General features: G+C 44.5%; 1 protein-coding gene across 7 annotated transcripts in view; it reads left to right on the forward strand.

Annotated features, from left to right (window-relative positions):
* LOC125969619 (zinc finger protein 638) overlaps positions 1–22,243 on the forward strand; it is a 155,889-nt gene that overhangs the window by 55,372 nt on the left and 78,274 nt on the right. For 3 of the 7 annotated variants that reach the window (XM_049721895.2, XM_049721886.2, XM_049721887.2), the window contains exons 6-9: positions 11,188–11,384; positions 13,440–13,649; positions 18,126–18,163; positions 18,261–18,307. In XM_049721895.2, coding sequence (XP_049577852.1) covers positions 11,188–11,384; positions 13,440–13,649; positions 18,126–18,163; positions 18,261–18,307 — 492 coding nt within the window. The remainder of the gene's footprint in view (positions 1–11,187; positions 11,385–13,439; positions 13,650–18,125; positions 18,164–18,260; positions 18,308–22,243) is intronic. The other 4 variants (XM_049721888.2, XM_049721892.2, XM_049721894.2 and 1 more) reach the window with 2 other exon arrangements.

Here is a 22,243-nt window from a genome sequence, read left to right on the forward strand (position 1 = left end):
CGTGTCAGAAATATTTTCGCAGACCGGCCTTTATATAAATAAATAATACATTTATATAAATAAATAATGCATTTACAATAAATATATAAATACCATGAAATAAAATGACTGGCATAAAAACAAGTATAAACGACATAAAAATGAAACTCACCATTACATTGAATTAGTGGGAGCACTGAGCTTGTTTCTCAGAAACGAGACTATCCCATCTAGGCGTAATCGGAGACAATGACACCCGAAGTGGTTAAGGTTTGTCTTTTAATGCAGGATGCTTGGTCTCTATGTGCCGAAGCAGTTTTGAAGGCTTCACTGCCTCGTTAGCTAGCCTGTCGCCACATATTATGCAGGGTGGGCTTGGCGCGTCAGTCACCTGTGGCGATAAATCCATATTTTAAGCAGGAGTCCAGAAATTTTCTTTTAAATGCAGCTTTCCTTTTCTTAGAAGTCGTAGCCTCTTCTTCCGTCTCCTCATTGTTTTTTTTTTCTCTTTCCGAAGAAGCTATCCAAACATCTCTGTTTCTTGCTCATATTTGCTTGCTTCGCGGGCTCGACTGAGGTGACATGTCACGTGACCGAGACGAGCGTCTTGACCTGAACCGACGGATGTAATTGGGAGAGAATCAGCAATTTTTAAAATATTTTTCAAAATATATCCTTACTCATTTTTGCTAGCTGTGCGGGCTCGACTGGGAAAATGTGGCCGGGACGAGCGTCTTGACCTGAAGTAATTGATCGTCGATAAAAAAAAAAAAAAAAAAGTTTTTTTTTTTTTTTTTTTTTCTGTGTGGCTTGGCGGCCCGGTACCAAGTGACGCACGGACTGGTGGTTAGGGACCCCTGGGCTAGGACACCACAGGGTTGAGTTTGGTCTGTATTGTATTGCCAATTCAGGGTTGGCATCGGGCCGTAAAATCCCCAAATTTAAGTAATTATGGCTAAACAGTATAAAAATCTTGCCAAAACATTTGAGTGTAGTTGAATTGTGTTCATTATGTCTCCATTAATGATGAATGAATGAACGTCTTACCTTTACAAACATTTCTGACAGTTTCGGCAGCAACTTCCACCTTCCTCAGAGTGTGTCACACGATGGTGTGTGTGACGCGTCTTTTTCAGCTGTTGTTACTACAAGGGCGTGACCCTCCTGTCAGATTTGACAGGTGGGTCAAGCCCCCTGCTGTCGTCTCGCCGCTCCAAAATGCTGGTCCAAGTGTGTGAGAGCATGTATGCTCCCTCATCTCGGTTCATGGTGTGTTGTTGATTTTTTCTTATTTTTATTGCCTCCATAATCCGGCGGTGGTGTCGGTTTTCTTCGGTGCGGATGACTCGGGCTTTGTTCCAATTCATGATATGGTTCTCCCTTTTGCAGTGATCTGTTATGGTTGATTTGTGGGTCTCTTGCAGTGCCTTTTCCTTTGTCGCTCTTGTGTGTATTTTTTCCGTCTCCTTCTCGCATTCCTTTTGGTGCTCCTCATCTCGGTTCATGGTTCATTGAAACCACCCTTAAAAAACAAGAACGCTATAGAAACCACCTCAGATTTAACCTCCGTTGTTGAGATGAAGGCATCATCCCAAACAGCCTGAACATAAAAAAACCCTTCCCAACGAAGAACGCAGAAAAATCAATAAGTAAAGTGCGGATGACTCTGGTAAAGGAAAGAATTAGGTGCACAACGAACAAACTACACAACATCAGCACGGATCTGCGGCAACGGCTGGAGAATTTCAAACACCGGTACCCCAAAAATAACGAGACGGAAGAATGGACAGAAGAGCACTTCAACAAAATGCAAGAAGATGAATTCATAGCCACGAAAACACGACGCATAAAGAAGATAAAGAAACTGATGGAAAAGGCATGGAAACAAGCACAACAAAAAACACCCGTCAACGACAATTGGATACACATCAAAGCACACCCTGACAGAAGCCGAAAGAAAAGTACAATCGAAAAGACACACCCAAAAACATCCCATATGAAGATTTCATTGTAGCAACTAAACTTGCTTGCGAAAAAATACCGGACTTCGGAAAAAAAGCCGCCCTACGCAACGAGGTGGCGGGTATTTCGAAAACAGCGCGACCACCACCCGGCAACATCACCTGATAGGAAGCAAGAGCCATAAACTCATTAACAAAAAAATGAGAAAATCACTATTTTACCAGCAGACAAAGGTAGAACCACAGTCATCATGGACACAGAAAAATATGAAAAACAAATGCAGGACATGTTGAACAACACCAACACTTACGAAATCCTCAACAAAGACCCAACAGAAGAAAAGAAAAATAAACTTAAGCCACTATTAAAACCACTACTAATTAGCAACAAAATAAACAAACATCGTATTTTTCGGACTATAAGTCGCATTTTTTTTCATAGTTTGGGTGAGGGGGCGACTTATACTGAGGAGCGACTTGTATGTGAATTTTGTCACAAATTTTCAAAATTCCCCGCCCAAAAAAAAGTGAAACCGCGATAAATGAACCGCGATGCAGCAAGGGATTACTGTAATTTGAATTTCAAGTGGCGGCGCGGCGCGGTGGTTGTTTACCTAAAAGACAAAGATTCGATCACGGGATGACAAAGATGACGAAGGGCTACTGGCATCATTTGGGGCTTTGTTTGTAAGTGACACGGAGGACGAAGTGTTTGAAGGATTTAATGATTTAGAGTGACACAGAAAGTTTGAAAAAACTATTATGGCTACTCTACGGAGCTCTCTTTCACCTCCGCAGATGGAAGTCGGGGGCCGGCGCTCGGCCGGGTGGCTGTTCGGGGACGGTGGATGGGGCTCGGAAATGGGTTTTACGCACGCCCGGTCCTATTCTACGCAGCTCTCTTTCACCTCCGTGGATGGAAGTCGGGGGCCGGCGCTCGGCCGGGTGGCTGTCCGGGTACGGTGGATGGGACTCGGACATGGCTTTTTCGCACGCCCAGTCCTACTCTATGAAGCTCTCTTCCACCTCCGTGGCTGGAAGTGCCACCTCCGTGGATGGAAGTCCATGCCGCCACACGCCTGGAAATAGTTCAGTGGGTTCGGTGAGTCGGCTTCAGGGGTTCGGCAGAGCTGGTATGCTATTACCCCCCCCGGTGAATGCGCATATGAAACTGATGCGACCGCCAGTCACACCCCCCCTCCCCCCCAAATAGGCGTTCGGTGAATGCGCATATGAAACTGATGGGGTTCGGTACCTCCAAAAAGGTTAAGAATCACTGTTATAGTTATTTGATATATTTTATTTTGTGTAGCAAGTTCTATATGTTTTTATCGTTACAGGTCAGTAGTTTTTGGCTCGTTGAACTCTTGTTTTGTTAAATAAAGAGCAGTTTACCAAACCCACGTCTTTCCTTGTGCTTTGTTAACGCTACAATATAGTTATATACTAGATCTATGGAATAACGACGCGCGGCGTTGTTGAAAAAAGGATGAGGAATTTGATCGATGGATTTAATGATTTGGAGTGACAGATGGTTTGATAATATTATTGCTTATATAATAGTTATTTGATATATAATTTACATATCGTTATGTGGGCCTGTGGAATATTTTGAAGTGCAAGCGCCGTCGGCGGCGTGCACCCGGCCGGCATTGTTGACATAAAGGACGACCGATGGATTTAATGATTTGGAGTGAGACAGATGGTTTGATAATAGTATTGCTTATTTAATAGTTATTTGATACATAATTTACATATCGTTATATGGGCCTGTGGAATATTTTGAAGTGCAACGGCCGTCAGCGACGCGCACCCAGCCAGCATTGTTTACATAAAGGACGATCGATGGATTTAATGAATTGGAGTGACACAGATGGTTTTAGAAACGTGTTATTTATGTAATACTTATTTGAATAACTCTGAATGTTACGTCAGGCCCGTTCTCAGCTCTTTGTTTGTGTTTGTCAAGTTAGCATACCTATCGTTTAGCATGTTGTTGCTCGTTCATGTCTGTTCTTGGTGTTGGATTTTGTCGAATAAATTTCACCCAAAATACGACTTATACTCCAGAGCGACTTATATGTTTTTTTTCATGTTATTGTGAATTTTATGGCTAATGCGACCTATATTCTGGAGCAACTTTTAGTCCGAAAAATACGGTACAACCATCTTGTACCCACAGCAAACATAACACCACGCATATACGGCACGCCAAAAATCCACAAACCAGGAACACCACTACGCCCAATAGTTGGCAGTATTGGTTCAGTCACATACAATTTGTCAAAGACCATAAATGAAATAATAAAACCCATACTCGAACTAACGGAACAACATTGCAAGAACTCAAAAGAAATAGGAAAATAACTCAGACATTAAGGTAGGCAACGTCACATGACGTCATCACTTTTCACCAAAACATCAGTACAAGCAACATTAAAAATCGTACAAGACCGACTGCAGACAGACAGGACTCAAAAAACGCACCAATCTCACCACTCAGGACATAATACAGTTACTACAGTTTATAGCCACATCCACATACTTCACGTTCAGGAACCAAAAATACAGGCAAAAAGAAGGCTTCGCGATGGGGGACCCCCTGTCGGCCATCGTGTGCAGCTATTTTATGGAGGACGTAGAGGAAAAAGCTATTACAACAGCACCCGAAGCACTCAGACCCACAATGTGGAAAAGGTACGTAGACGACATCATAGAAAAAATAAAAACTGGCCATACGCAGCAGCTCACAGATCACCTTAACACAATAGACACCACTGGTGTATACAATTCGCCCACAAAGAAGAAATAGATAATACAATCGCATTTTTAGATATCAAAATACAGCACACAGACAGCGCAGACATAAAAATAAAAATTCACAGAAAAGCCAGCCACACCTATCAATATTTATTATGGACATCAGAACACCTCTATTGTTTTTGTTTCTTGTTTGGTGCGGTCCCACAGGCTGGTGTTGCTGATGCGGTTGGGCAAGAAGATCCTGAGGATGCGTCTTAGGCAGTGATTTGTGAAGGTTTGAAGTTTAGCGGTGATGTGTTTGGTGGTCCTCCTTGTTTCTGATCCATATAGCAGCACTGTTTTGATGTTGGAGTTGAAGATTTTGAGTTTAGTATTGGGTGAGATGTATTTGGTTTTCCAGATCTTATTTAAAATGTTGAATGCTGTTCTTGCTTTCCCTATTCTTGATTTCACATCTTCCTCTGTTCCGCCATCCACTGCAATTACACTGCCTAGGTATGTGAATTTGTCTACCTCTTCCAGTGGGCAGCCCCTGAGGTTAATGGGATTTGTGTTTTTGTTGTTTACTCGCATTATTTTGGTTTTTGCTCTGTTTATTTTTAGTCCCAGTCCTGCTGCTGTTTTTTTCGAGTAGTTGAGTTTTCTCCTGTATCTGTTGGTGGCTGTGTGAGAGTAAAGCAATGTCATCGGCAAAGTCCAGGTCTTCTAGTTGTTCTGTCAAAATCCATTGGATGCCTGTCTTTTTATTGTGGGTAGTTTGTTTCATGATCCAGTCAATGCATAGGAGGAATAGGTAAGGGGAAAGTAGGCATCCCTGTTTCACTCCAGTGAGCACGGTGAATCTTTTCTGTGTTGGTACGTGGTGCAGCACTTGGCCCTGCATGTCCTGATATGAGCTTTTGACGATGTTGATGTATTTAGTGGGTATTCCGTAATGTGCCATTAAGCTCCATAATAGCTTCCGGTCTACGCTGTCAAACGCCTTTTCAAAGTCTATGAAATTCACGTACGCAGGCGTGTTCCATTCTATCGATTGTTCTATAATGATCCTGAGGGTAGCAATTTGGTCACTGCATGATCTTCCACTTCTGAAACCAGCTTGGTTTTCTCTCAGCTCCTCGTCAACCCCTTTCCATAGTCTTTCTAAGATGATGCGGTTTAGCACTTTGCTCGGTGTTGATAGCATCATGGTGCCTCTGTAGTGGTTTCAGTCTCTAAGGTCTCCTTTTATGGGGATGACAGCAATAAGCCCATCTTTCCAGTCTGCTGGTATATTTTCTTCCTCCTCCCATATTTTCCTGTTGCGTGTGTGGAGCATGGTGGTTGCAGTTTCAACATCAGCCTGTAGGGCCTCTGCTGGGATTTCATCTGGCCCTGCGGCTTTGCCACGTCGTAGCATCTTGATAGCCCTCTTTACCTCAGATCTTGTTGGGGGGGCGCAATTGATTTTGAGTTTGTGTGCTGCTGGTGGGATCTCTATTGCTTGGTCGGGCGGTGGTTTATTCAACAGCTCGCTGAAATGCTCTGTCCACCTTTGATGTTGTTCCTCCTTGGTGGTGAGGAGTCGTCCCTCTTTATCCGGAATTTGTGTGTTGTTCTGTCTGAACTTCCTAGCTAGTTTCCTGGTGGTCATGTGGAGTTCCTTGAGATTGTTTTGTGCTGCTGCTTCCTGTGCTTCTTTAGCCAGTGCCTCAGTGTAGTTTTTCTTGTCCCGTTTAGCGCTTTTCCTTACTTCCTTGTTTGTTTCCTCATAGTCCTTTTGGGCTGCGGCCCTTCTCGCTCGTGTCTTGCATTTGTTGAGTGTGTCCTTTTTGGCCCTCCTTTCTTCTACTTTTTTCAAGGTTTCTGTTGACAGCCAAGGTTTGTGGTTTGTTGTCCTTTTCCCTACAACTTCCAGACATGTCGCCCTCCATACACTTTTCAGGCTGTTCCAGTACTCATTCACTGGTTGTTCTTGCAGGGCTTGAAACCTGTTCTGAAGGGTGGTTTTATACAGCTCAGTTGTTCCAATATGCTGGAAGAGCTGGATGTTGTACTTTGTTCTGTTCCCAGAAGGGGTATTGCAGTGCTTTAGCTTGAGTTGGAGTTTTGCAGCCAGTAGGTGGTGGTCTGATCCAGCGTCTGCCCCCCTCTTTACTCTCACATCCAGGAGAGACCGTCTGAACCTCCGGTTGATATGTGGTCAATCTGGTTTTCGATAATGTGGTCGGGAGATATCCAGGTGGCTTTATGAATGGGTTCATGGGGGAATATGGTGCCTCCTATGACCAGGTTGGTGTCAGCACATATGTCTGCAAATCTTTCCCCATTTTCGTTCATGGTGCCAAGTCCATGTCTTCCCATGGCTCGTATCCATTGTTGTTGTTTCCCACCTTGGCATTCATGTCACCCATGAGTAAGGTTAGGTCTTTTTCCTTCCTGGACTGAAGTAGATGTTGTAGTTGGTTATAGAAATGATCCTTAATTTCCTCCTTGGTATTGTTGGTAGGTGCGTAGCACTGTATGATTTTAAGGTGGATTCTTTTATGGGTGGTTTGGAATCTTGCAGTGATAATTCTTGAGCTGATGGGCTCCCAACTGATGAGGGGCCGTTGTGCTTCTTTGGAGAGCATGAATGCCACTCCTGTGTGTGGTGCTGCTTCCTCTGCATGTCCAGAGTAAAGAATGTACTCGCCACTGGCTAGTTTGACTTCACCTGTCTGGGTCCATCTGGTTTTGCACAGGCCAAGAATAAAAAGCTTGTATCTTCTCATCTCTTCAGCAATGGCTGTTGTTTTCCCTGCTGCGAACATAGTCCTGATGTCCCAGGTTGCGATGTTGGTCGGTTTCCTAGGGGATAGCAAATTCCACCGCACCCTCTCCAGATAGTTTTCAGCATGCGGCTTAATTTCCTCTTCAGCTTGTATGCTTGAGGAGTCTACATCTCCTAGGTTGTGGGGTTTCTTTTTCTTCACCAATGTTTCTGTAATCGTTGTTAAATCCACTACATGGGTGATTGGCCCATGAGCTTTACCATTGCCCTATTTGCCAGCTTGACCTGTTACGACCTCACGACGGGCACGTTAGGGTTGGATTTTGAGAGGCAGAGATACAGCTTATGAGGAGGAAGTGGAGCTGGATTGGACATACCCTGAGAAAAAACATGGCTATAACTAAACAGGCGTTAACATGGAACCCACAAGGCAAAAAAAGAAGAGGGAGACCCCAAAACAACTGAAGAAGGAGCACAGAGCTGGATGTCAAGAAGAGGGGACTGTCGTGGAAACAGCTGGAGAAAATGGCACAAGACAGACGAGGGTGGAAACTCTTCATCAATGGCCTATGTTCCGAAAGGAATGTAAAGGCCCAAGTAAGTAAGCACATCAGAACACATCACAGCACACAAAATGTCAGTCATCAGAACACTACACGAATGCGCAACAATAATCACAGACCAAGAAGACAGAACAACAGAAGAGAAGCACATTCAACAAGCACTAAAAACATGTCAATGTCCACAATGGGCAATAAACAAAGGAGCAGCACAAGTAAAGAAAAAAGAAATGGAACCAAACAAAAAAAAAGAAAACCACCAGTAAGACAGAAAACAGAGGAATGGTAACACTACTGTACATCAGAGGAGTTACAGAAAAAATACAGAGAGCAATGCGAAAATATCACATCAGCACATCGGTCAAACCACACAGAAAACTGAGACAGTTGTTCGTACACCCCAAGGAACAAAATAAAACAAGACAAGTGCAACGCAATATACGAAATACCCTGTCAAATATGCAATAAAATATACATCGGTGAAACGGGAAGGAGCTTCAGCACAAGGAAGAAAGAACACCAAAAGGAATGCGAGGAGACGGACAAAATACACACAAGAGCGACAAAAAAAAAGCACTGCAAGAGACCCACAAATCAGCTATAACAGATCACTGCAAAAGGGAGAACCATATCATGAATTGGAACAAAGCCCGAGTCATCCGCACCGAAGAAAACCGACACCACCACTGGATTATGGAGGCAATAGAAATAAGAAAAAATTGACAACACACCATGAACCGAGATGAGGGAGCATACATGCTCTCACACACCTGGACCAGCGTTTTTGAGCGGCGAGAGGAAAGCAGGGGGCGTGACCCACCTGTCAAATCTGACAGGAGGGTTGTGCCCTCGTAGTAACAACAGCTGAAAAAGATGTGTCACACACACCATCGTGTGACACTCTCTGAAGAAGGTGGAAGTTGCTGCCGAAACTGTCAGAAAAGTTTAAGGTAAGACCTGCTCAATTTGTCTGAAAAAAGGAAGGAATACAATGGCTAACATTTGAGTGTAGTTACCCTCAACATGTACTGCCACCTGCTTTGCTGTTATCTTGCTATGTTCGCCTCTCATCCATGCACAGCAATAGCAGTATCATTTGGCTGTCACACCACGACCCCCTTGTCTCTCAGCCATTTGCTAAACGCCAACAGCACCACATTGTCTGCAAAAAGCAGAGATGCAATCCTGAGGTCACCAAACCGAACACCCTCAACGCCCCGGCTGCGCATAGAAATACTGTCCATAAAAGTTATGAACAAAATCGGTGACAAAGGGCAGCCTTGGCGGAGTCCAAGCCACACTGGGAGTGAGTCAGACTTACTGCCGGAAATGCGGGCCAAACTCTGGCATCGATGATGCAGGAACCAAACTTATCAGTCGGTTTGGCACACCGTACTCCCGAAGCACCCCCCACAGAACTCCCCAAGGGACACGGCCGAACGCTTTCTCCAAGTCCACAAAACACGTGGACTGGTTGAGCGAACTCCCATGCACCCTTGATAATCCTGCAGAGGGTATAGAGCTGGTCCACTGTTCCACGGCCAGGACGAAAAACACACTGCTCCTCCTGAATCCGAGATTCGACCTCCTGATAGAGCCTCCAATCAAGCAGCCCTGAATAGACCTTATCAGGGAGGCTGAGGACTGTGATTCCTCTGAAGTTGGAACACCCTCCGGTGGCCTTTCTTAAAAAGGGGGACCACCACTGCAGTCTGCCAATCCAGAGGCACTGTCCCCGATGTCAACGCAAAGTTGTAGAGGCATGTCAGCCAAGACACGGAGCGACTTATAGTGACTGCACTTCGCATGTTGAAATGGTTGTATGTTGGCTCAAATATTTCCATGAGAATACACCGTAATTCATTTAATTCGTGTGTGGAGGTTTCACTGTACGACAAAGCGCAGAAAGAGGCATATGTATGGCTAACATTACAAAGACAATGAGCTCCAAACATTTGAATAAACAATGTGGGGACTCAGTATTAGAGTGTTTGCCTCTCAACTCTAAGGTTGTGGAATCAATCCTTAACCCCAGTGACCATGTCAAAGTGTCATTGAACAAGACACTGAACCTCGCATTGTGGACCTGGAAACCCCTTGCATGGCAGCAGCCTCCCATTGGTGTCTGAATTGGTGTGTGAATGGGTGAATTTGAGGCATTTTAAAGCGCTTTTGGCACCATGCGGTGTAGAAAAAAGTGCCGTGCACACCATTTACCATTTAAATTGAAGGAAATGTAATGTATGGGTCGTGACCGAAAGAACGAGATCCCGGATACAAGCGGCCGAAATGAGTTTCCTCCGCAGGATGTCCGGGCTCGCCCTTAGAGATAAGGTGAAAAGCTCGGTCATCTGGGAAAGACTCAGAGTAGAGCCGGTGCAACTCCTCGTTGAGAGGAGCCAGATGAGGTGGCTCGGGCATCTCATCAGGATGCCTCCTGGACGCCTCCCTGGGGAGGTGTTCCGGGCATGTCCCACCAGTGGGAAACCCCGTGGACGACCCAGGATGCACTAGAGAGACTATGTCTCTCGGCTGGCCTGGGTACGCCTTGGGAGCCGGATGAAGTGGCCGGGGAAAGGGAAGTCTGGGCATCCCTCCTAAAGCTGCTGCCCCCGCGGCCCGACCCTGGCTAAGTGGAAGAAAATGGATGGATGGATGGATGGATGGATGGAAATGTAATGGCTTCTATATCTGAATGCATAAATCTTTGCAGACTCACATTTTCACCAGGAGGTATGAAAATGTGTTGGCATGCGTAACAGCCAAAGACCTACAAAAAAGTTTCTTGGTGTTTAACATAACCGAAAGTCTGCTGTTTTGAATTCACTTAAAGCAGCTTTAGCAGTCAAGGCAAGGCTGACTTTAAATTCATCCACGTGATCTTACCTTGGTAAAATTTCACAAATTTAAGGAAAGCCCAGGCCTGATTTTTTTTTTTTTTTTTATTGTAGTGGTATATAATACATTACCTATAAAATTACCTTTAACCAAACAGTCCAATCACAAGATGTCCCATGTGTGGCAGACTGGTCACATACTTTCTTTTGTGAGTTTTAATTGTCTATATTGAAATGAATAAGTAACTGAAACCTTTCTCCCCTCCCCCCTACCCCCACCCGATACACCATACACACACACACGCATGCACACACGCACATACACACACTTTTAGGCGATTCATCACATCAAAGTGGTGTAAAACACGCTTGTGATGAGCTGGATAAGCACTCTGCTGACACCAGCTCCAATGCATCCTTCTCCAAGGCTGAGCAAAGCTCGAAATATGGACTTCATTCTTCCACTACAACTGTAAAAAAGTCAACGAAGCCTGGGACCAGAATCAATACGAGTGCCAAAGCTGTCAAACCAGTGGGTGTGATTTTCCTTTTTACATAATACAGTGGAGCCTCGGTTTTCGACCACAATCCGTTCCAGAAGGCTGTTCGAGAAGTGAGTCGTTCGAATTCCGAATCATGTTTTCCCATTACAAATAATGGAAAAAAAATGTAATCCGTTCTGAGCAACAACAAAAAAAAACGCCTGTTTTAAGCATTTTTTCATTTGCGCATTTTTGTCCGATCGCACAACTGCAGCGCACCGCCGAACGCGCAACCGTAGCGCGCCGTCGACCACGCAACTGCACCGCGCTGGCCGCATTATTGTGACAGAGCGGTCGCTAAAATCCAGAAAATATTTTTAAAGTCCTGATGTACTTTCCAAAATTTAAGTGGACCTCAGTGCGCAGGGAGCTTAATTTGGTCCGATCGCGCAACCGCAGCGCGCCGGGCCCTCACTGTCGCATTGCTTTAGGAGCGTCTTTGTTTTTAGGATGGCTTTACTGCTCCCACTTGTTTTCTTTGGAGGCATGATTAGAGTTGATGCAATCCTCAGAGTAACGAGAATGTAATAACAAACGGAGTCAGTTGGCATGCGGGTCCTCTCGGCTCATCTCGCGATGTTCGACAACCGAATTTTGTCCTTGTTCGAGAACCGGGACATTCGAAAACTGAGGCTCCACTGTACAGAAATTTAAAAAATAAAAATACAATGGAACCTTGAACAAACCTCGAGCCAACGGATCCCGGATTCATCGGACAGAATTGTCTAGTCATTTCAAAATGCCTCACTGTACAGTAAATTTTCCCTTTATTAGTTCTAGAAATTGGCCGCAATTCTCCGCAGCCACCACTTTACAATTTCTATTGCTCTCTCATCACAGAAAAACATTACTGTAGATTAGAGTAGGCTGATAATGACGTCAAAGCCATTTTGGCGGAGGCAAATTTCTCATCACAAAGAAAGGTTTGTATTGATCTATTCATATCTGTTTCTGTTGTTCCTGTTTGAGTGAGCCGTGTACACGTCTCTCCTTCATGCATCCTTTTTTGATAAAGTACAGTTATTTTTATTTATATATTCATTGTTTTGTAAAGCCCTTATCAATGACATGTAAATGTGACATGAACACGACTTAATCGTGCTTGCGATAGGATGCGACTGATCCTACCCCAAGCACCATCAAGGTAAATTTGGATAAAATTGAAAGCTTTCAACAGTTTCACTTTTTTATTGTATGTAGTACTGTAGCCGGCATCTTTAGTCTGCAATAAGTACCAAATAATTTAGTATTGTACTGGGTGTGTTTAGACCTCAGAAAAAAAGATGCATCAATCGGCCCTTCACCATTTCTGTTTGTTAAATCAAGGTTCCACTGTATTTTTACCTTTGTATAACAAAGATAAAGACTAATTGTGTACGTATATGTTAGGGATGCTCCAATCGATCGGTGGCCAATCATTATCAGACAATTTGTGAGTAAGTGCATAGTCTGTGAACTCAATTAAAGCCTTTAAAGGTCTTGATCAAAGCCTTTAATTCAATAAATGCCAGCCATTTGGAGCACAGCCAAGCCACTCAGTACCATCCATTTCTACAGATTTTGACCGATCTTTGAAGGCCCACAGAATATTGTGTTCTATAGCTATATAAACATGGAACCCATGAAAAGATAGACTTTATTATTTAATCAGAAAAAAAGTACATTTCTCCCATTTGTCATTACTTAGGAATCTGCTACAGAACATCGGCAAGGTTAACTGAAAATCCTACTTCCGAGAAAAAAAGTAACACTAACATTGACACCAATACTTTTTGGTTTTATGACAACTCAAATATACAGATGTAAGCGGCTGACACGCGTCCGAGACGGGTTTCTGCATTCTGTGCGACAGCGGCAATAGACTGCCCTGTCACTGAATTGCAGCATTTTTATTTTTTGCCGTGGGTACTTGTATTTGGGCATGATTGTGTCATTTTTCCAATCTAAAATTGACGGTATTATACTGGTATCAGTACTTGGTGCAAGACTGCATCCATCCCCATGTGTCACATAAACTAACCTCAATCATTTGTTACTTTTCCTAGCTGTCCATTCCACCACCTGCCAAGAAGAAAAAGACTGTGGCTGCAGCATCCCAGGACAACATAGCAGGCCCTCAAGTGTATTTGACTGGGATTCCACAGGAAGCATCAGAGCAAGAAGTTACTAAATTTGTCACGTCTTTTGGCAAGATCAACAATGTGGTCTTGATGCCAAGCTCTGAGGAAGATATTGAAATGGGTGATGGGCAAAAGGTACTTGTGGATTTAATTTTTTACTCAAACAACTGCTGTAATATGCAAGTTTTGAGGATAGATTTATTTTGATTTTTTTTATAATCAATCATTTTTGTCCTTTTCTGATGGGGAAATTTTTTAGACAGTTTATACATTGAAGACATTGCAGTGAAGCGTGAGGAGCTAATAGCACCACTTTGTCTGCCAATTACACTTAGGTTTTTGATTTATGAATCCAATGGTTCAGAGTCAAAAATGAAAATACATCCTCTTAAGAGTGTTTTTTTTAAAACCCATTTACTCCCCCAATTTTTTTTTTTTTACATTCCACACACCCCTCCGTGAGTCGTCACCTTATTGTGGTGGAAGGGTTTGCGTGCCCCTATGATCCTAGGAGCCATGTTGTCGGGGGCTTCATGCCCCTGGTAGGGTCACCCATGGGTCCTAGGTGAGGGGCCAGACAAAGCACGGCTCACAGAAGCCCCTTATGATGAGTAAAATAAATGGACTTCGTTTTCCCTCGCCCGGACGTGGGTCACCGGGCCCCCCCTCTGGAGCCAGGCCTGGAGGCGGGGCTCGAAGACGAGCGTCCGGTGGCCGGGCCTTCGCCCGAAAAGGAAACGTGGGTCCCCCTTCCCATGGGCTCACCACCTGTGGGAGGGGCCAAAGGGGTCGGGTGCAGTGTGAGCTGGGCGGCTACCAAAGGCAGGGACCTTGGCGGTCTGATCCCCGGCTGCAGAAGCTGGTTCTTGGGACATGGAATGTCACCTCTCTGACTGGAAAGGAGCCCGAGCTGGTGTGCGAGGCAGAAAAATTCCGACTAGATATAGTAGGACTAGCCTCCACGCACAGTTTGGGTTCCGGTACAAGCCCTCTCGAGAGGGGCTGGACTCTCTTTCAAAGTCAAAGTCAAAGTCTCCTTTATTGTCAATTCCTCCGCATGTCAAGACACACAAAGAGATCGAAATTACGTTTCTCACTATCCCAGGGTGACAAGACAGAGTTCACAACGCACATACAAGTAAACAACACAGGAAAAATAACACAAGAAGTCAACATCAATGAACAATAAGCGTGATAGCACGCTAGCCGCTCCCGATGCACAGCAGAGTCCGGTAAGATGACAGTCAACCAGGCCACTGTGAACACGAGCACACAGCAGGCACGCACTGTCCGGTTCGTGGATCCTATCAGACGAACGCAACCCATCTTGTCGCGAACGAACGTACGCCAGGAGAATGGAACGCTGGGCGAGCTGGGTTGGCCGCAAGCCTGGCCCGACGTCTCCGTGCTGGCCCCTCTTCTGCTGCTTCGCAGACCCACTGCCGACGCATCCCAACAATGCTCCAGGACAGAGCAGTCCGAGCTCACGACACAGTCCAACCGGGGGAGGAAGAGCAGGCCAGTCCGGCGTCGCTCCATGACGAAGCAGTCCGAGCGCCCTTAATCTCTCCGCACCAAAGTCCAGAACGCCATAAAATCCACTTCCGCCGATGTTGAGCAGAACATGCCTGCCGCACTAGTAGCACGACGTATCACACGAGACGAACACACAAAACTGCCGGACAAACACTCAGTAAACACTCACACAACACCGAACGGGACAGAGAGTGGCCGCTGCGTGTGCACTCTGGAGTTGCCCACGGTGAGAGGCGTCGAGCAGGTGTGGATATACTTATTGCCCCCCGGCTGGGCGCCTGCACATTGGGGTTCACCCCGGTGAACGAGAGGGTAGCCTCCCTCCGCCTTCGGGTGGGGGGACGGATCCTGACTGTTGTTTGTGTCTATGCACCAAACGGCAGCTCAGAGTACCTGGAGAGTGCTGGAGAGCGCTCCTTCTGGGGACTCCATCGTTCTACTGGGTGACTTCAATGCTCACGTGGGCAATGACAGTGAGACCTGGGAGGAACGCCCCCCCCTAGCTGAACCCGAGTGGTGTTCTATTATTGGAATTATGGGAGTTCGCCCAACCAGTCCACATGTGTTTTGTGGCCTTGGAGAAGGCGTTTAACCGTGTCCCTTGGGAGGTTCTGTGGAGGGTGCTTCGGGAGTACAGGGTGCCGAGCCAACTGATAAGGGCGGTTCGGTCCCTGTATAACCGATGCCAGAGTTTGGTCCGCATTTCCGGCAGTAAGTCGGATTCCTTCCCAGTAAGGGTTGGACTCCGCCAAAGCTGCCCTTTGTCACCGATTCTGTTCATAATTTTTATGGACAGAATTTCTAGGCGCAGCCAAGGCTTTGAGGGTGTCTGGTTTGGGGACCTCAGCATCATGTTTCTGCTTTTTGCAGACGACGTGGTGCTGTTGTCTTCTTCAAGCGGTTATCTCCAGCTTTCACTGAAGCGGTTTGCAGCCGAGTGGGGCGCGGTCGGGATGAGGGTCAGCACCTCCAAATCCGAGTCCATGGTCCTCGGTCAGAAAAGGGTGGACTGCCCTCTCCAGATTGGGGATGAGATCCTGCCTCAAGTGGAGGAGTTCAAGTATCTTCAGGTATTGTTCACGAGTGCTGGCAGGTTGGAGCGCGAGATCGACAGGCGGATTGGTGCACAGTCGGCAGTAATGCGGACTCTGTACTAGTCTGTCGTGGTGAAGAGAGAGCTGAACAAAAAGTCAAAGCTCTCGATTTATCGGTCGATCTATGCTCCAACCCTCACCTATGGTCACAAGCTATGGGTCGTGACCGAAAGAACAAGACCCAGGATACAAGCGGCTGAAATTAGTTTCCTCCGCAGGGTGTCCGGTCTCCCTCAGAGATAAGGTGAGAAGCTCGGTCATCCGGGAGAAACTCGCAGTATAGCCGCTGCCCCTCCACGTTGAGAGGAGCCAGATGAGGTGGCTCGGGCATCTCATCAGGATGCCTCCTGGACGCCTCCCTGGGGCGGTGTTCTGGCCATGTCCCACCGGCAGGAGACCCCTTGGACGACCCAGGACGCGCTCTCTCCAGCGCACTATGTCTCTCCAGCGCACTCCCACTCCTGGGATGAGCTGGATGAAGTGGCTGGCGAGAGGGAAGTCTGGGAATCCCTCCTAAAGCTGCTGCCCCTGCGACCTGACCCCGGATAAGTGGAAGAAAGATAGATGGATGGATGAACTTGCTCGACGCTGACCCCCAGTTTTTGTAAAACCGTGTTCGCGATCTGTTATCCATCACTCCCATGACGCTTGCAACTTCACTTTGAATGCCGTTTACACCAATGTCCAGCGGTTGGAGTTGATGATGATGATTATGATGATAGAACTTTATTCATCCCACAGCGGGGAAATTTAGCGCATACGAGTGCTTGTTAAGCCTCATGGAATGATGGCAAACTCAGAGTTTGTTTGCCGCACGAGGTTTTTCACAGCGGTTGTAGGATGGGCGTGCATGGAGTCACAGCTCAACAAGGACGGTGACGTGTGGAAAAAACATCAAGTCTCTATGTAGACCTCACTCAGTGACTCTCATTTTCTCCTCGTCCATTCAGCCCTTTTGATTTCCCGAGTCCACATGGAGACATTTCTTTAGGCAGCATCTTCCTCTTGAAAAGCACCATAGGTGGCAGTATCTGTATATTAGCTTGGGAAGCTTGTACCACAGTAACAGCTGTCTTCTTGTGCCCCATTGTGCGTATAGCTACCATGTTGGTCCCCTTCTTCTCGACAATAGTTCACCGGGATGGTGAAAGTGACAGACTTTGGAACTCAGTGCACACATAAGGCACACGCATTGTAAGGCGCCCTACATCTCCTTTGGGAAAAAATTTAGACTTTTCGATGCACTTTATGGTTGTGAAAATACAGTACTCGTTTTTAGGATTTTCATATTACAGACTAATCACTAATTTGTGTTCTATCTACTGAATAACTTAAATTATAAGCTATCTGACAGTGCGTTTTAATTAATATCACAGCCTTGCATTGAATCATTACAGATGAGGCAGTGGTTATTAACCTTATTGGAGGTACCGAACCCCACCAGCTTCATATGCGCATTCACCGAACCCCTTTATCGTAAAAAATAAAATCTTTTTTTCTCAAATTGAAGACATAGATGTTTTTTACTGGTGCACAAAATGAGCCGTGTATGAATATCACCTTGTTAAAAGAACTGAACCAACACAATGAGTGGACTCACAACAAATGACATACCTGCAAATCAGTGTGACATCTGCTGTTGACGTTGCGAGACCATTTCAGATATGAGTCATCACAAATTTACACGACAGATCAGGTGTGTTCGCACCACCGCAGTGGAGGCTCTGCCGGTCTCTCCGAACCCCTGAGTCCGACTCACCGAACCCAGGTCAAGAACCACTGCTTTAGAGCATGAAATATGGTCATTGATGCAAAACCAGGACTATTATATTTCACCGAAGTATGTGATTAAAAAATTACTGAATCTCCTTTTTATTACTTAAATGTTGGGAACTGATTTCCAGAAACTTTCTTAATGTAATATATTTAATGTCTGTGAAATGTACATTGCACTCAAAATTGTTATAATTCCCCATTTTAGATACCAGAGCCAGCAATTGATTCTGTCTGCAGTAACAGGTTTGTGTTTTTAAAGGCCACCTTCTCTTCCACCTGTTACCATTGTTAAACTCACTCTGGCTTCTCTGAATTTGTGTTTTTTTTGTTTTGTTTACAGTAGACCTACTATAGACTCAGACAAGAACTCTCAAAAGAAAGACTCTGGTGAGAAATCAGATTTTTTGTTTTTTTACTGTTGTATAACACAGTTCAGGTTGCGTCTAGGGCTGAATGATTTGAACAAGGTTTCAAAGCACTATAATCACGGCAGATATCTTGATATAATAAGAGTATGGGTTCAATGAAAACTTAAATAAAACATATGAAGTAACTATTGAATAAAATACTAGAAACCAGATGTTTTGCTGCAGCTAAACTTTAACAATAAAATATTCTGCCGCAAATCTATTTAAAAATAGTGCGTGAGTGCGTGCGTGCGTGCGTGCGTGCGTGCGGCTGACCACAGCTCTGAGTGAAAATACGTCTGTGCAGCAGTAATCCTAGAACTGATTGATTGACACCAACTATCAAAATGTAGGGATAGTCTCAATTGGCCTTGTTGGCCTCTGGAACTTTGGAAGTACCTGATTGGTGTTGACAGGCAAATGGAAGTGCCGCTTGGGTTATCTTTTAGGCAAAAAAAAAAGATAGACGGTGGAGGAGTTCAGTGAGGTCATGGAGAAAGAATGAGTTCCAAATGGCTTAGAGCAGGGGCGTTGAGACCCAGTTTTCGAAGGCCACTGTCCTGCATGTTTTAGATGCTTTCCATCTCTTAACACACCAAATTCAAATCATCACGGTCATTATCAGTCTTCTGAAGTACTTGCTGATGAACTGATCATTTCAATCAGGTTTAGTTTCTGATTCAAATGACCTTTTTTGTCCTAAAAATAGGAAATTAAATATTTTCAGTGTACTGCACACAAACGCAACCCATCTTACAAAACCAATAAACCATAGTGTTTGAGATACACAGACAGCATATGGACAAGAGGTGCACACAAGGGCTCAGGGCAATTCAAGTTCAGAACAGGTTCATGAATTAATCCCGTGCATGAAGACATAAATAAGAATTTCCAAAAATTCTCAAGCTCATAAGAGAGTCAGACAGCAGCTCTCACAGAATCCTTGTCACAAGAGAGGGATAGCCTAAATAGGTTAGTTATAAACTCCACGCACATAGTAATTTAAACCAAACTTCTGTCAGTATTCAGCACCCTGATAGTAAACGAGATAAATGACTTGGACTACCTATTGGTTTTCCTTGGGGACACTTTGAAGCGTCGACTTGAGGTCATTATCAACTCACTGTTGCCTCACTATTCCTTTTCCCTTCTGGGCCACGTTTCTTCCAGAGAGAATGCAAGTCATTCTGCTGGACTCCAACATACTCCAACCAGGGACGTACGGTCAGAGGAGGCAACCCCTACGCCTCCCCTGCCATCATGAAAAGGGGAAAAACAAATTCAATCGTTTTTATTATAAAGTCATTTTCCTTTTAATCTCAATTATTTTGTATCATTTTAAACCAAAATTGCTGAATTTTTATAGTTATTTTAAAACCGAAGACGATTCGCTCGGAGGAGCGGCTGCCTATGTTGACAGGCTATGCAGTTAGACTGAACTGCTCTCTGTTTTTATGTCGCTGTTTAAGTGTTCAAACACTGTGGCTATATTAATTAATTTCCGTAGTTAAGCTGGTGTGTATCTAATGTCTTGTGTTTTTTGTCATCTGTAACGTCGTGTTTCTTTAGATCAGGGGTGCCCAAACATTTTCAGCTCGCGAGCTACATTTGAAATGACCAAGTCACAAAGATCTACCCACTAAAAAAAAATTATATACTTTTTTATACTTCATACTTTATACTTGTATATACGTACTTATATACTTATTTTTATCTTTTAACTATGTCCAGCTGCCCCACTCATTTTTATACCCTTTCTTAAGTTTAAGAGAAAAAATTGGGTTCTGACAATTGGAGGGAACTCGCGAGCTCGCGTGTTAGTGTTGTGTTGTTAGCGCCGTTTTTTTGCGCACGCGTCAAGTGCGAAAAAACCCCAAAAACATTTTAATGTCACGCGATCGACCAGTGGTGGCCAGGCGATCGACCGGTCGATCGCGATCGACGTATTGGGCACCCCTGCTTTAGATGAACAAAACGGCTTTAAAAAGAGATCTTACGGAGGCTACGAAAAAAGGTTCTCCAGCCTTATGGCAGGGTGTGCTAGTGATCCCGGGATGCTTCATGCGCCTACCTGTAGAAGAGATCTCCAGTTCAAATTTACAGTGAACAACTGAGGAGCAGTCGTCCATTTGTTTCGTTTTACTTTTTTTTTCCCCCGTTTTTACATTTCGTTTTACAATGGAGGATTACATATCCAAACGATTTTCAACTGTGGATTTTCGGTCGAAGCAGGAGGTCATCAGTAAAGGAAGACCAACTCCGGAGTTAAAAGGCTTGATTCGGACAATGGGACTTCGGAACGGAGTGGTACGCACGATCGAAAACAAGTTTTTGATTTCATGTGCTATATTGAATGTTTTTAATGTGTGAAGACTGCTGATATGAGATTTTAATTAAAATAGTTCAAATTAAATAATGAATAAGCCACACTAGAGCAGAGTTCCCCAAGCTTTTTTGTGACACGGTTAGGTGCTGGACAAATTTTACTTGGGGGTGACGTCGGTGCCTTCCCAGTCATGAACCTCACCGCATGTCACTGACTCCAACATACATTTACAACATTACATATGTTCCTATGTTTCACTGATAGGCCATTAAACCAGCAGATAAATGATCAATGGTAAAAGACACAGAACACTAACTTGCAAATGTTGGGGGTTTAGTTTACACAGAAGATTAATTCTTTGGTTTGTCTCTTGACAATTTGCTTCAAGTTTGAGTCGTGAATCAAATACAGTTCCCAGTAGGGTTGGGAAGATTCACCGATATGCATCAGAAAATCGATACGACCTGTAAGATGCAGTTGCATCGATTTGCAAACGTCTGCATCGATAAAAACGCACAAGAACTCGAGATGCATCGTATCTAAATTACCATATTGGCCCGAATATAAGACGGCCCTGATTATAAGACTACCCCCTCTTTTTCAAGACTCAAGTTTGAAAAAAGACTTTTTGAACACCAAATTAAATTTTAATACAGAAAATAATTACATCTGAAACAAATGATCATAACAATATATTTGAAATAAAAAAATGTTATTTTGCCTCTTTCAAATCATGCTAAAACTGTATCACATCTTAATATCTGAACATTTATATACAGTGCCTTGCGAAAGTATTCGGCCCCCGTGAACCTTTCAAGATTTCGCCACATTTCAGGCTTCAAACATAAAGATATAAAATTTTAATTTTTTGTCAAGAATCAACAAGTGGGACACAATCGTGAAGCGGAACGAAATTTATTGGATAATTTAAACTTTTTTAACAAATAAAAAACTGAAAAGCAAGGCGTGCTATATTATTCGGCCCCCTTGCGCTAATACTTTGTAGCGCCACCTTTTGCTGCAATTACAGCTGCAAGTCGCTTGGGGTATGTCTCTATCAGTTTTGCACATCGAGAGACTGGAATTCTTGCCCATTCTTCCTTGCAAAACAGCTCAAGCTCAGTGAGGTTGGATGGAGAGCGTTTGTGAACAGCAGTCTTCAGCTCTTTCCACAGATTCTCGATTGGATTCAGGTCTGGACTTTGACTTGGCCATTCTAACACCTGGATACGTCTATTTGTGAACCATTCCATTGTAGATTTGGCTTTATGTTTTGGATCATTGTCCTGTTGGAAGATAAATCTCCGTCCCAGTCTCAGGTCTTTTGCAGACTCCAACAGGTTTTCTTCCAGAATGGTCCTGTATTTTGCTCCATCCATTTTCCTATCAATTTTAGCCATCTTCCCTGTCCCTGCTGAAGAAAAGCAGGCCCAAACCATGATGCTGCCACCACCATGTTTGACAGTGGGGATGGTGTGTCCAGGGTGATGAGCTGTGTTGCTTTTACGCCAAACATATCGTTTTGCATTGTGGCCAAAAAGTTCGATTTTGGATTCATCTGACCAGAGCACCTTCTTCCACATGTGTGGT

Source organism: Syngnathus scovelli, chromosome 5 (genome assembly GCF_024217435.2).
Source record: "Syngnathus scovelli strain Florida chromosome 5, RoL_Ssco_1.2, whole genome shotgun sequence".
Taxonomy (NCBI): Eukaryota; Metazoa; Chordata; class Actinopteri; order Syngnathiformes; family Syngnathidae; genus Syngnathus; species Syngnathus scovelli.